The sequence below is a fragment of the Myxine glutinosa genome, chromosome 4 (genome assembly GCF_964187855.1).
Source record: "Myxine glutinosa chromosome 4, kmMyxGlut1.1, whole genome shotgun sequence".
Classification (NCBI taxonomy): Eukaryota; Metazoa; Chordata; class Myxini; order Myxiniformes; family Myxinidae; genus Myxine; species Myxine glutinosa.
In genome coordinates, this window is record NC_136264.1 from 301,812 (window position 1) to 315,377 (window position 13,566).

At 43.3% G+C, this 13,566-nt stretch overlaps 1 protein-coding gene across 1 annotated transcript in view; it reads right to left on the reverse strand.

Moving 5' to 3' along the window:
• Positions 1 to 811: 811 nt before the first annotated feature.
• LOC137424406 (large ribosomal subunit protein uL30m) overlaps positions 812 to 13,566 on the reverse strand; it is a 46,467-nt gene continuing 33,712 nt past the window's right edge. The window contains exons 4-5 of the mRNA XM_078775361.1: positions 2,435 to 2,508; positions 812 to 1,083 (exon numbers count right to left, since the gene is read on the reverse strand). Coding sequence (XP_078631487.1) covers positions 948 to 1,083; positions 2,435 to 2,508 — 210 coding nt within the window. The 3' untranslated portion in view covers positions 812 to 947. The remainder of the gene's footprint in view (positions 1,084 to 2,434; positions 2,509 to 13,566) is intronic.

Sequence of the window (13,566 nt, forward strand, 5' to 3'; positions counted from 1 at the left end):
CAGCTAGCTGGCTTTACGTCCAATCTCCTGCAGTCATTCAAAGCACGTTTTGGAGAATTTCGTGCGCGCACTGGTCTTTTCAAGTTCATCACTCATCCACATGAGTGTGCAGTGGACAATATCGACCTGACATGCATCCCCGGGGTCTCTATCGGAGACTTTGAGCTGGAAGTTGCTGACCTGAAGGCATCAGACATGTGGATGAGTAAGTTCAAGTCACTTAATGGAGAGTTGGAAAGTCTTGCGCGACAGCGAGCAGAGCTGGCGAGGGAACACAAGTGGACAGAAATGAAAAATCTTCAACCTGAAGACCAGCTGATTCTTAAAACTTGGAACGAGCTTCCTGTGACATACCACACAATGCAGCGTGTGAGTATTGCCGTATTGACCATGTTTGGCTCTACATATGCATGTGAGCAGTCATTCTCGCATATGAGGAACATTAAGACCAACCTACGCTCACGTTTAACTGATGGAAGCCTCAACGCCTGCATGAAGCTCAACCTCACCACGTATGAACCAGACTACAAGGCCATCAGCAAAACCATGCAGCACCAGAAGTCGCATTAAAAGTAAGACATGTTTAATTTATTATACGTTAAAAATACTATATGGCTCTCAATGAAATATATTTAGAAATATTTGGCTTTTATGGCTCTCCCAGTCAAAAAGGTTCCTGACCCCTGGTCTACAGGTACACAGAGCTTTGGAAGCTGGGTATATGGAATTTTTAACTTCACAGGAATGGATGATGAATATAGTAACACAGAAACGAGGCAAGCTGTATTATTGAGGAATAATCACGTTACCATTTGTGTGTTATTGCTTTTATTTCTCACTCCAGACACTATAAACATTTCAATTGTATGTCAACATTTACATGTACCTGATTATGGCATCGCTTCCAACAGTAAAAAAGAAAATCTAAACAATGAGGGATGCCAAGACTAAGAGGGTCCAACCTGCTTCTGTTCTATTGGCTCCAAGCACTTGTGAATTATCAGCTCTCCTTTGCTGTTAATGTAGCAGTGCTGGAGCTCTTCCTCTGTTGGTAACCCTTGTGGTAATTTCAGTGGTTTAATCCTGTAAGAGACAAGACCATGTTAGTGGCAATTACAATATGAAAGGAAGTCTGGATAACTTCCACATTTTTAATCGATGCTTCCTTTAAAAATATATATACAATAAAAAGGAATGGCGAGAGCTCCCTAAGTCGAATCTTGTTTCCCTGAGAAAATGGTGATGTGAGCCCCCAATGAAAAAGCACGAACCTGAGTTGTTAGTTGTTATACACAAGCTGGGCCCATCATCTTACGACTATTATATTCCCATTAGGAAACGACTCATTGTTACCCGGCAAAAGCCGGGTACTTTTGCTAGTTAGTGAATATATCCCAAATCTAAAGATGCAGTAGATTACTGATGAAAAGAAGAAACGACTCAAAGAAATCTCTAAACCTATCATTCTTCAAATGATGTCAACAAAAACAATGTGGCTGAAATGTGGAATCTTGGACAATGCTTGAGCGGAAGCCGAGTTATTTCTGGTTAATTTTAAAGAAACCGGATGGTGATATCAAGACCGATTATTATAATGTGGTGAATGAAATAAGGTTAACAAGCGTTACGCCTAGGTCCCCCGTCGGGGAAGTGATGTGAGTTGACAAAGTGGAAGACGCAGAAAACATGCTATGATATGATATCTCGCTCTCAAGGTTCAGACATACATGGCGGTGGCCATCTTGGATTTTGACGTGGTGACCCAATTTTCAATAGCGTTCTTCCTTATGCCTAGATACACCCACACACCAGATTAGAAGTTGGTACTTCGCTTATTTTTCAAGATATTCCGCTCACAAGGTTCAGACATACATGGCGGCGGCCATCTTGGATTTTGACGTGGCGACCCAATTTTCAATAGCGTTCTTCCTTATGCCTAGATACACCCACACACCAGATTAGAAGTTAGTAGTTCGTTTATTTTTCAAGATATTTCGCTCACAAGGTTCAGACGTACATGGCGGCGACCATCTTGGATTTTGACGTGGGTTGCACCCACACACCAATTTCGAATGCGGTCCTTCGCTTACGCACGCACACCAGCACGCTCGCACACATGCACGGACGGATGGATGGATGGATGGATGGACGGACGGACGGACGGACGGACGGAGGGGAAAACCAATGTCCCCCTTTCGCTCCGCGGTGCGACAGGGGACTAAAATGGTTACATGGAAGCTTTTAATTAAAATACAATGTTATGATCATAAATCATCAAACGTGATGTGAAGATCAATGACATTTGGGATCCATTGAAATCTATATGCAACACAGAATGGAGCACTGTACACTATCGTATACGAGTAGATGTGTATCATGTGTATCCAATGTAAGGATCCGACAGATGCAAAGCAAAGAAAAAATTATCACTCACTGAATGAGGTGTCTGATGGTATTCAGCCTGTTATTTACTGATGGGGTGTTCTTGTGGATAACTGGATAGCGTTTCTGCAAAAAAAAATTAATAATAAATCTTCCACCAAAAAAGGCAAAAAAATATTCACGACATCATGCAGGAATTAATGTGCCATTTTAAAACAAGACCTATAGAGTACAACCTCTTACCAATGCAGTGTTTGGAAAATAACTTTCCAGTGGAATTTTATTATTTAAATACAGGAAGGGAAAAACCTTCATTTGCAGTGTCAAAATGATGTCATCACATATGTTGGCATTCTCAATCATTTCAAAGGTTTGTGGCACTTACTAGCAACTAAGCTTCTTACTTGCTTCTGCGCATGCGCAAGATTGGAGGTCACGTCTCTTCAAAGCTGTCCATGCGCACACGCTTTCGAAGTTAAGTAACTTTTCACAATTGTGTTTTTGTCGAAACTGTATCTTTCTTTCGGTGTGTGTAACTTTTGGTGTGTCTTTAATAGTATTCTTGGTGTTGGTTTTTCATACCTGTGTACAGAATCGTCGGTTAGTTTGTGTCGCGTATTCTGAGGCCTAGTGTAGTACGAGTAGGCTACCGTGTCTGACCTTGGCTTGAGGCTTTGTTTCTGTCTCAGCGGTTCTTCGATTGCGCTCGCAATTACTTTCCGTCTCTATTTTTCACGTTTCTCGTTCGTTCTCTGTCTCTGTTTTCATCTCAACTAAAATATAATATATATATATATATAAATATATATATATATATATATATATATATATTAAAGTAGAGTTGGCCTCTGTGTCTGTATCCTGATCTATCTATGATCTCTAAGATCTCGAGAACCCGTGGACGGATTTGCGAGCGGAAAGTACTGTTCGACCTCGGGATGGTCCCAGGAATGTCACGGAGACATAAACATTTAAAAAAATTTCGGGTTTTAAAATTAGCGTATTATTAGCACTAGCAGAAGAGAGAGGGATTCGAAGGGAGGGAGCGCAGCGCTTCTAGCGCTTCTGACTACAGCACACCTTAAAATTAAAAAAAACTTCGGGTTTTAAAATTAGTGTGTTACGCGTAATTAGCGCTAGCAGAAGAGGGAGGGAATCTAAGGGAGGGAGCGCAGTGCTCCCTCCAGCGCTTCTGTTAGCGTAATTAGCGTATTTCGGAACGTTAATTTTTCAACTTCATTATTCGGAATCAGTACGTCCCAGAGAACCTTCGTAACGTTAATTTTTCAACTTCATCCGATTGACATGGGACCCAACGGCATGTGACAAAGAGTGAAACATACAGGCTACATTTATTTGACGACAATGAGTTCCGACTTCCGACCTCGGTGGGATGACAGGCTGAGTCAACCCCCCTGGTGTTGAAGGGGGAGGGAGGAGGGGGAGGGGGAAGAGAAGGGGAGGGGAACGAGGGGGAAGGGGGATGGGAGGGGGGAGAGGGGGAGAGGGGAGAAGGGGGGAGGGGGAGAGGGGGGAAGGGGGGAGGGGAGGGGGGGGAGGGGGAAAGGGGGGGGAGGGGTGGAGGGGAGGGGCCCCTTCTTCCCCTGGGCACACCCCCGCACCCTTCCCTCCCCCCCTTCCCCTCCTCCCCCCTCCCCCCCTCATTCCCTCCTCCCCTCCCTCTTTCCTCCCCTCCCCTCCTCCTCCCCCCGCTTCCCCCCTCCCCCCCTCCCCACCCACGTTCCCCTCCCCTCCTCTTCCCCCTCCCCTCCTCCTCCCACTCCCGTGCAAAGCCGGGTACCTCTGCTAGTATATATAATTATATATATATATATATATATATATATATATATATTATATATATATATATATATATATATTCCCTTCTCTGTTCTTATCCGTTGTTTGTTCTTATTTGTTCGTTCATTTCTTCGGACCACGTTGTTCGTGATCACGTGTTCACCGTCGTTAAAAAATGTTTCAACTGTCCCCTGAAGAACTGTATTCTGTCATATACTATAACACCTTTTTTCTTCTTCTTCTATAAAAGGATGCTTTCGACTTGCTCACCAAATCTATTCATTCCAAAAAAAAATTCCATCTCTTACAGTTACAGTGCCTCTTTCATACATTCCCTAAACTCTCCAGCATCCACCCATCCTTCAGCGTCCTCAAACGTATTTTTGACTCGAAGGTCTCAAGAAACTCATTTTGCAATAAATGTTCATTTCCCATTAATCGTACACTTTTCAAAATCCAATCTCACCCCTCCCCCTCCAAATCTTCCCCATCACCCCTTCCCTCCAAAACTTCCGCCATCACCTCCTTCCCTCAAAAACTTCCCCATCACCCCCTCCCCTTCAAAACTTCCCCCATCACCCCTCCCCTCCAAATCCACCCCCCTTACCCCTCCCCTCCCAAATCTTCCCCATCGACCCATCTCTTTCAAATATTCCCCCTTGCCCCTCCCCTCCAAATCTTCCCCATCACCCATCCCTTTCAAATCTTCCCCCTTGCCCCTCCCCTCCAAATCTTCCCCATCACCCCTTCCCTCCAAAACTTCCCCATCACCCCCTCCCTCCAAAACTTCCCCATCACCCCTCCCTCCAAAACTTCCCCATCACCCCTCCCCTCTAAATCTACCCCCTTGCCCCTCCCCTCCAAATCATCCCCATCACCCATCTCTTTCAAATCTTCCCCCTTGCCCCTCCCCTCCAAATCTTCCCCATCACCCATCCCTTTCAGATCTCCCCTCTTGCCCCTTCCCTCCTAAACTCCCCCCACTAGAGTCCCTTTATACAGAGAGTAACGACATGACGATCTGGAAAAATACGGTCACGTGACTCAGGGAGCCATTTTGGAGCCAAATTCGCGTTCGCTTAACTTCTCGCGTTCGCGTGTTATGCAAGTACAATCGATTCGACTACCTACGGAAGCCTTAGTTCACTGAAAATGCCGGGTTGTTGTGCATTTGGATGCACAAATAGACATGACGAGGGTTTCAAGATGTACAGATTCCCTTCAGATCCCAATAGACATAAAATATGGGAGAATAAAGTGAGCCGTGTGGGCTGGAAGCTTCGTCTTCAAAGCTTTGCGAGGTCGGTCAAGTTACTGTTCAGTCCCGTTCAGAAAGTAAAGTGAATTATTTAACTTTCACCTTATAGAGACGACAAGTAATTCCCGCAACAAGTAGTCAATAGCTGTCATTGTATCATAGTGAAAACCGTTAATTTTTTTGTTTGGAAACATTGGATACTTTGCTTGACAGTACATTGTACTGTATTTTCTATATTTCTATTTAGAAAAAGAACGTTCAGTTCACAATATGCCAACAGTTTGATAATAGCGAGTATTAGGAATCATTTCTAGAGAATGGTTATGAATGGTTATGATGTAAATTCAACAGGGCTGGACAAAAAAAAAGAAGTCTCTGTTTGGCATTATTGTGTATTCGTGCATGCATAGTTTATTGTGTATTCGTACATGCATATTTAATTGTGTATTCGTGCATGCATCTTTTATTGTGTATTCGTGCATGCATAGTTTATTGTGTATTCGTACATGCATATTTTATTGTGTATTCGTGCATGCATATTTAATTGTGTATTCGTGCATGCATATTTTATTGTGTATTCGTGCATGCATAGTTTATTGTGTATTCGTGCATGCATCTTTTATTGTGTATTCGTGCATGCATATTTAATTGTGTATTCGTGCATGCATCTTTTATTGTGTATTCGTGCATGCATAGTTTATTGTGTATTCGTACATGCATCTTTTATTGTGTATTCGTGCATGCATAGTTTATTGTGTATTCGTGCATGCATCTTTTATTGTGTATTCGTGCATGCATATTTAATTGTGTATTCGTGCATGCATCTTTTATTGTGTATTCGTGCATGCATATTTTATTGTGTATTCGTGCATGCATATTTTATTGTGTATTCGTGCATGCATATTTAATTGTGTATTCGTGCATGCATATTTTATTGTGTATTCGTGCATGCATAGTTTATTGTGTATTCGTGCATGCATCTTTTATTGTGTATTCGTGCATGCATATTTAATTGTGTATTCGTGCATGCATCTTTTATTGTGTATTCGTGCATGCATAGTTTATTGTGTATTCGTACATGCATCTTTTATTGTGTATTCGTGCATGCATAGTTTATTGTGTATTCGTGCATGCATCTTTTATTGTGTATTCGTGCATGCATATTTAATTGTGTATTCGTGCATGCATCTTTTATTGTGTATTCGTGCATGCATAGTTTATTGTGTATTCGTGCATGCATCTTTTATTGTGTATTCGTGCATGCATAGTTTATTGTGTATTCGTACATGCATAGTTTATTGTGTATTCGTACATGCATATTTTATTGTGTATTCGTGCATGCATATTTTATTGTGCATTCGTACATGCATATTTAATTGTGTATTCGTGCATGCATCTCTTATTGTGTATTCGTGCATGCATAGTTTATTGTGTATTCGTGCATGCATATTTAATTGTGTATTCGTGCATGCATATTTTATTGTGTATTCGTGCATGCATAGTTTATTGTGTATTCGTACATGCATATTTTATTGTGTATTCGTGCATGCATCTTAAGAAATAGCTTGCCCATGTAGCATATCCACTTACCCTGTATTTGGTCTTGCCATTTTTTTTTTTCAGGGGAACACAAAAGTTCTCAAAAAATTCCACATAATGCAATGAAAGTTTTAATGATTGTAAAGATAAAAAGCAGGAAGTTGCTATTCATATTGGGGTCTCAACCCTCACAAGACCTCGAATTTGTATCGTTCTTCAAAATGGTAGAGATAAATGCTAAAAAAAAATTCATCACATATTGCAATTTTGACAGCTGGACGACGTTTCATTTATTCTGATTGTACCTGGATCTGTTGCTGAATGTGGTTAACTGATGAAAAGAAAGCTGAAAAGGTTAATTTACAGTATGTGTGCATTGACCGAGAGCCTGTGTGTGTGTGTGTGTGTGTGTGTGTGTGTGTGTGTGTGTGTGTGTGTGTGTGTGTGTGTGTGTGTGTGTGTGTGTGTGTGTGTGTGTGTGTGTGTGTGTGTGTTTATCCCGTGTGTGTGCATGTGTGTTTTAATGTGTTGATGTTTGTGTGTATGTTTGAGTTTATTGGCTCTGAAAACGCATTAAATTTGTTAGTTTGATAATGTTTACATTAAATTCATTTCTTTCAGACAAAACACACGTGTTTTAATGCCCCCCCCCCAACCCCCCCCACCCCGCTTTTCCTATCCTCTTAATCGAAGAGGTTAAAGATTATTTTAGGTTACAAGACTACCTTGTCACATAGTATGTTCAAATTCTCTCCAGGCATCGTGAGTAACCCAAATTATTATTGCCGACATCGCGATAATGAGGATTCAGAAATCACCCATTTTGTCACTTCTCATCAACCGCTCATTTTTTCAGACAAACTAATATCCCATTATAGGCAATCTGCAACATAATGGAGCTAATACTCATAGACCGACATCTCGATACAATAAAATAAATAAATAAAAACATTCACCGTACTCCCTAACCCGTCCCGTGTTTGTGCAGTGGTGCATTGCATTATACACGCATAGCTCATAGTGCACTGTGCATGTGCCGGTTCAGTGGTTCCGCACAATTGGCCCCAAAATGGCGGCGTATTCTCAGTTGTCGTTACTCTCTGCATAAAGGGACTCTACCCCCCACACCCCTCCCCTCCGAGACTCTCCCTCACTCCTCCCCTCCTCCTAGACTCCCCTCTCACCCCTCCTCCTCAAAGCATCCTCCCCGCTTCTTCCCCCTTCCAACTTTCACCTTCATCTCCCTCAACCTTCTGCCTCACTCTTCCCCCTCCTCAAATAACACCTCACTGCGCCTCACCCAATCACCATCAAACCTTTTGTCCGCCCCATTCTTCCCTTTCTCCAAGCTATTCTGAAATCTCTGACACACCTTCAACAGCTCTCCCTACCTCTTCCTCCTCTTCCACATCTTACCCTACAGCTCCCCCCCCCCCCCCCCCTGTTCTGTATCCGATGCTCCCCCTTCCTCTTCTTTAACAGTATGGACCTCAAACATCCAGGGCCTTCGCTCAAACTTGACTGATCTCTCCATACAGGTTGCTTCTGACAAACCAGACGTGATCTGCTTAACAGAATCTTTCCTCCTTCATGATGTCTCTGATTCCTTGGTATCTCTCCCAGGTTACTCCCTCCTCCGGTATGATAGACCTGAGCCTCGTCCTGGAGGGGGGGTTGCTATCTTTATCAAAAACTCTCTTCCTCACTCGCCCTGCACTGCACTCTCTCCACCTCACCCCCAGGAATACCTCTGGCTACGGCTTCCCCTTCGCTCCCACCTCTTGTTCATATGTGTGTTGTACCGTCCACCAAACAATGATGACTCCATCTACATCTCGCTGTCTGATAATATAGTCAGGTTTGTTATGTAATTTCGTTCTTTTTTTGTGGAGATTAGCAAAACTATACATTTTTGGAAAGCTGATAGCACCAGGAATCCGAAAAACCATGTTTCCATTTGCGCAAATTTTTCTTTGGCGGCCATATTGGATTTTCAAAATGGCCACCATCGGAAACCTATTTTTCGCGATATCTCAACATCCGAACCACCTAGAGTGCTGATTCCAACACCTATACCCACATTTTTGGGGATGAGGAATCACATGAAGCCATCTAAAATAATCTACACCTACCCTGGGATACCAGGTGGCAGCCTACAGCGGATTTTCAAGATGGCCACTTTCAGGAAACATGTTTTTTTCTGAATATGTATACCACATTGAGTGATGTTTCGCTACATTGTGGCACACGGATCATAATTATGAAACCACATCCCTCATATATCCTAAACAGGTGATTTATGTATTCGAGAGGTAAGTATATAGAGATGAGGCTATACAATCCATAATTATACATGTAATAATTACTTTTATTTGAACATAGAATATTTCCCATAGATGAAATTTTATCTTTGTCAACATTCATCAACATTTTGTCCTCATAGGTTTTCAAATGTCCTCATCACTGTCGTCAGAGCAGAGAACAGGTTGACAGTCATCGTCGTTTTCACATTCGGAGCTGCACAAACACAAGTCTGTGCATGCCAAGTCATTGGCACGGCACGAACACCGTCTCGATGAGCAGTCTCCTTTGCACTGACATCTGACCATCTCAAGTATTGCTTTCGGTGCTGGTGGTACATCTGTCATTAGTGGTTTCAATTCCCCATCGTTGTCCTTGAAGCAGCCATGTTGCTGTGGATCCAGGAACACTTGATGTGCGATAGTAGCCTGAGCCCATACCCTTGCCTGAAGATGTACACGATCAACATGCTGATTTAGAGCCCCTAGCGTTGGAGGTAACTTGTGACTTTCAGTCATGTGTTTACAGAAGAGGTACCAGCGCAACTCCGGAATGCTGTTGATACATATTCCCTTTGGTACGTACACTGCACATACAAATCTTGCCAAGTTGGACATCTGATCTGCGGTCACATCTGCAGCATCACCGAGCATTCTCATGGCCTGTATCACGTCACTATCGGCTCTGACGAAAGCTTCAAACCATGTTGTTTTGCCTATTCGCGAAAACCGTCCAGTATTGTCTGCTCCTGTGAATGTGTGGAATGCTGGCAATGCCTTGGCCTTTTCGACGCCAAGATTGTTCCAGATTGGTTGTACTTGCACAAGGCCCGACACAAGGGAGACAGCAGTGTTTTTGAGCAGAACATCATAGTTAGCTATGACCAAGACCAGGACATCCGTATCAGGAGAGAAGAAGGTAAGCTGTTCTGCGTTGGGATTGCGGCGAGTTGCCAGCACTGCTTGGTGAATCATCAGAGTGTCTGCCTCCTCATGATTATTGTCTTCAAAATGCACGCCTTTGTTACTCTTGGCCTTTCCTGCTGCACATATAATTATCAGCTTGGAGGCATCTCTGTTGTACTCCAACGTTTTCTCAGCCAGATATTCTGCCAAATCTGACTTTGTCTGATCGTGTGACAAGAACCGCTTCATGGTGATGTGTTGGATCTTGGTATTGTCCTTCACTTGGTACTGGATTGGATTGTGCCCCCCTCGTCTTTTTTGTCTTGTGCTTTGCTTCAACGAATCGGCCTTGTAAGTATCAAACACGAGGATAACTTCGTCAAAATGTCTTGTCAGTGACATCAATCTGGTATTAAAGCTGACACTGAGATCTTCAACGGTTACTGTTGCAGCTGGTTTTGTCAACAATTTCTGTACAAGAACCATGGCGTCGACTACTGCTATTTTCATAGCTGCAGAGTTATGGACTTGAGCTTGAGGACTTGAGGTCGGAGCTAAGTCACCCGGAGCTAAGTCTCCATGTTTCACAAGGAGATGGATTAACTTTGACTTGTCAAGGCAAGGAAGCAGGTCACCGTTTGGTGCGAACAAGGCGCGAGGTGTAAGGGTGAATTCGTAGTTGCCTATTGCGTCTTTCTGGTCAACATCACGGCTTGATTTTGTCAATATCATCAGCCTTCCATACAAGTCTTTTGTTTCCTTCAAGTCGACTGACTTGTCCCCGAGCATGATCTTGGTCTTCTTCACACCAGACAAGTACATCGTGTTGTTTTCTTTTTTCACGGGTGCAAATAAGCTGACTGTTCCGTTGATTCTTTCGTCAACATACTCTTCATACAAGTGTTGACCAATGTTGTCGATATTCAGGATTTGTGACGTGTGCTCCTCTGGGACATAGGCATGTGTGATCAAGTTGTATATGCTATTTCCTTCTGTGGTAAATGGATTGCCATGACTCATGATAGCAGCCTTGATCTTTTCAACCGCTGTATTGTTCAGATTCACTGCCCTCGGACTAAGTTCGTGGTGTTCTGTCACTTTGTCTGTTTTGGTGTCGAACTGATCTTTGAATTCTCTGGTCAGCCGTGACAATTCTGGAGAGGCCATAAAGAATCTCTGCCTTGCATTGGCATTATTGGAGATGCCTGGAAGTCCAGAATGAACCTTCATTGCTCTGTTTTCCTGTTCACAAGCGTGGTCTGCACCGATTGATACAAAGGGGATGCTAGATTTCGTTACTGAGATATTTCCATTCTCGAGTTCCCTGTATGTGGCCGGATGCGTCTTCCTCAGGTCATACATATCTGCTATGTATCGCGGCCAAAGACGTTTGTATTTGATACGATCCATGGAGAAAAATAGCTTGCTGAGTGCCTCACCAGATTCGAGGTGGAGTTTGAGATCTGCGTCCCGAGAAGCTTCCACAAAGAACAGAATTGTCTCCACTCGATGCAGGTAATTCATCAAGGACTTGAACATGGCTTTTTTGGATTGTTCTGTTTCCCAAGTCTTGAATATGTTCACAACATCAGCTGTAGTGATGACATTCAACAGTTTTGTGTTGGCTTCTTTCACACTTGTGGCTTTGGTGAACTTGTCCTTTTCTGAACATGCCTCGTCTATTTCTTCTGACATATCTGAGCAAACGGCTTTCAACTGTGGATAATCTTTGAAGAACAGGTCCAGCGCCATTTCATAAAGTGCTATATATGAATAAATATGAGCACGGAGAGTGCGTTTGTAATGCGAACATCTCAGGATCTGCCTTGTTGTTGAAGGTCCGTAGAGGTCGGCCTCTATCCACGCGTCATCAATACCTGAGTTCTCAATGGAAGTACCCAGGGCTCTCAAAGCAGCCATGACCACATGCAGCTCGCCAAGCCGAGGTACAACGGTACCTTTCAGGTCTGGCCTTGCATCCAGCAGCCTTATCACCTTTTCATAGAGGGCCATATCCCAGGAAATGACTGTAGGGTGGCTTGTACCAACAACTAAGTTCTTTAGCTGAGTTGTCTGAGAGATGACGGTCAGAAGAGCGACCACTCGTGTGCTACTTCAGGTAGAAGGGGTAAGACTCCGACTTGTGTCAAACTGTGACTACCCGACAGCAATGAGTGGTATCCTGCCCAACCAGGTATATATGTGCTGTTTGATTTCTGCATTCTGGTGATCATAGAAGCAACCAACCATCCTAGATGTGTAAGGTGATACGCTGGTGATATACCATCCTTGCTGATGTGGAATGTGTCTGTTCTCTTTATGGTTTTCGGCACCGGCTTGTCACAATGAAGCATAGGAACCTGGTACGGGGTCACTGACAAACTGGTAGTGTCAGCTATGCTCAGTTGTGGCGCCAATGTTTCTCCTTGAGTGTCACGTTTTTGATAAACAGCAATGATTGTTCCATGGGTTGTCCCTTTGCCATCCACGCTGTCTTCAGCAAAGTCTGTGTTATCAGCTGCAAAAAACACAAAAGTTCCCTTCTTCAAAAATGGAGGAACATAAAGTCCTTGGAACTTCAGGGTGTTTTCCACAATGGCATTTGCTAGGGCTGTTTCGAGGTGCATAACACGACTGTACGAGACACAGTAACCTTGAGAGCAGAGACTTTCCAGGAGTTTCTTGTTTCTTGTGTCATGGTGAACTGCCAAGGCTAATCCTAGAGACTGTGGAGTTTCTTGTGATTTGGTTGATCGGAAGGTCGCAGAATCAGTTTTGGGCCTATAGTTCACTTGCTTGTCAGATTTGAATCCACCCAATAGCATCTGACTAACAGTGAGTACTTCTCTGTTAACGTGAGTGGTTCGTTTTTCAGTTTCTAGTGTTTCTGTTGGCCCCACCATAACCCATCTGATCATTGCGTGGAGTGCTGCTGGAACATCATCTGTGCTGCTAGTGACCTGTATAGCATCGGATGAGTTTTCCTGTTGGTGGAAGTTCTTGATAATTCTGCGCAATGCCTTTGCTGCTTTATAGATAATATTCAGATCGTCTACTTCACTTTCTATCATGGCAGACTGAACCATATCGGATTCGCATGCATCTGGGGAGTAAAGAACAGAAGGTTTTCTCCTGTCCTTTTGCCTAACAGACGTTACGTGTGGTAGTTCTAGAAGAATTCTCTCCTTGAGCCAGTGTCTACTATATGCAGGGAAGTGGTGCGCCAATGCATCTGTGCCACCAAGCAAGTTGATGTATGTTGTTTCAATATGTGCCATGGATAAGTATTGTTTATTCTGAGTTTGACAGTCGACAAGGCTAATCAACTCAATCAAACATGATGTTTGAAACGGATGACCTCTCTCTGTTGTTCCCTTGTTA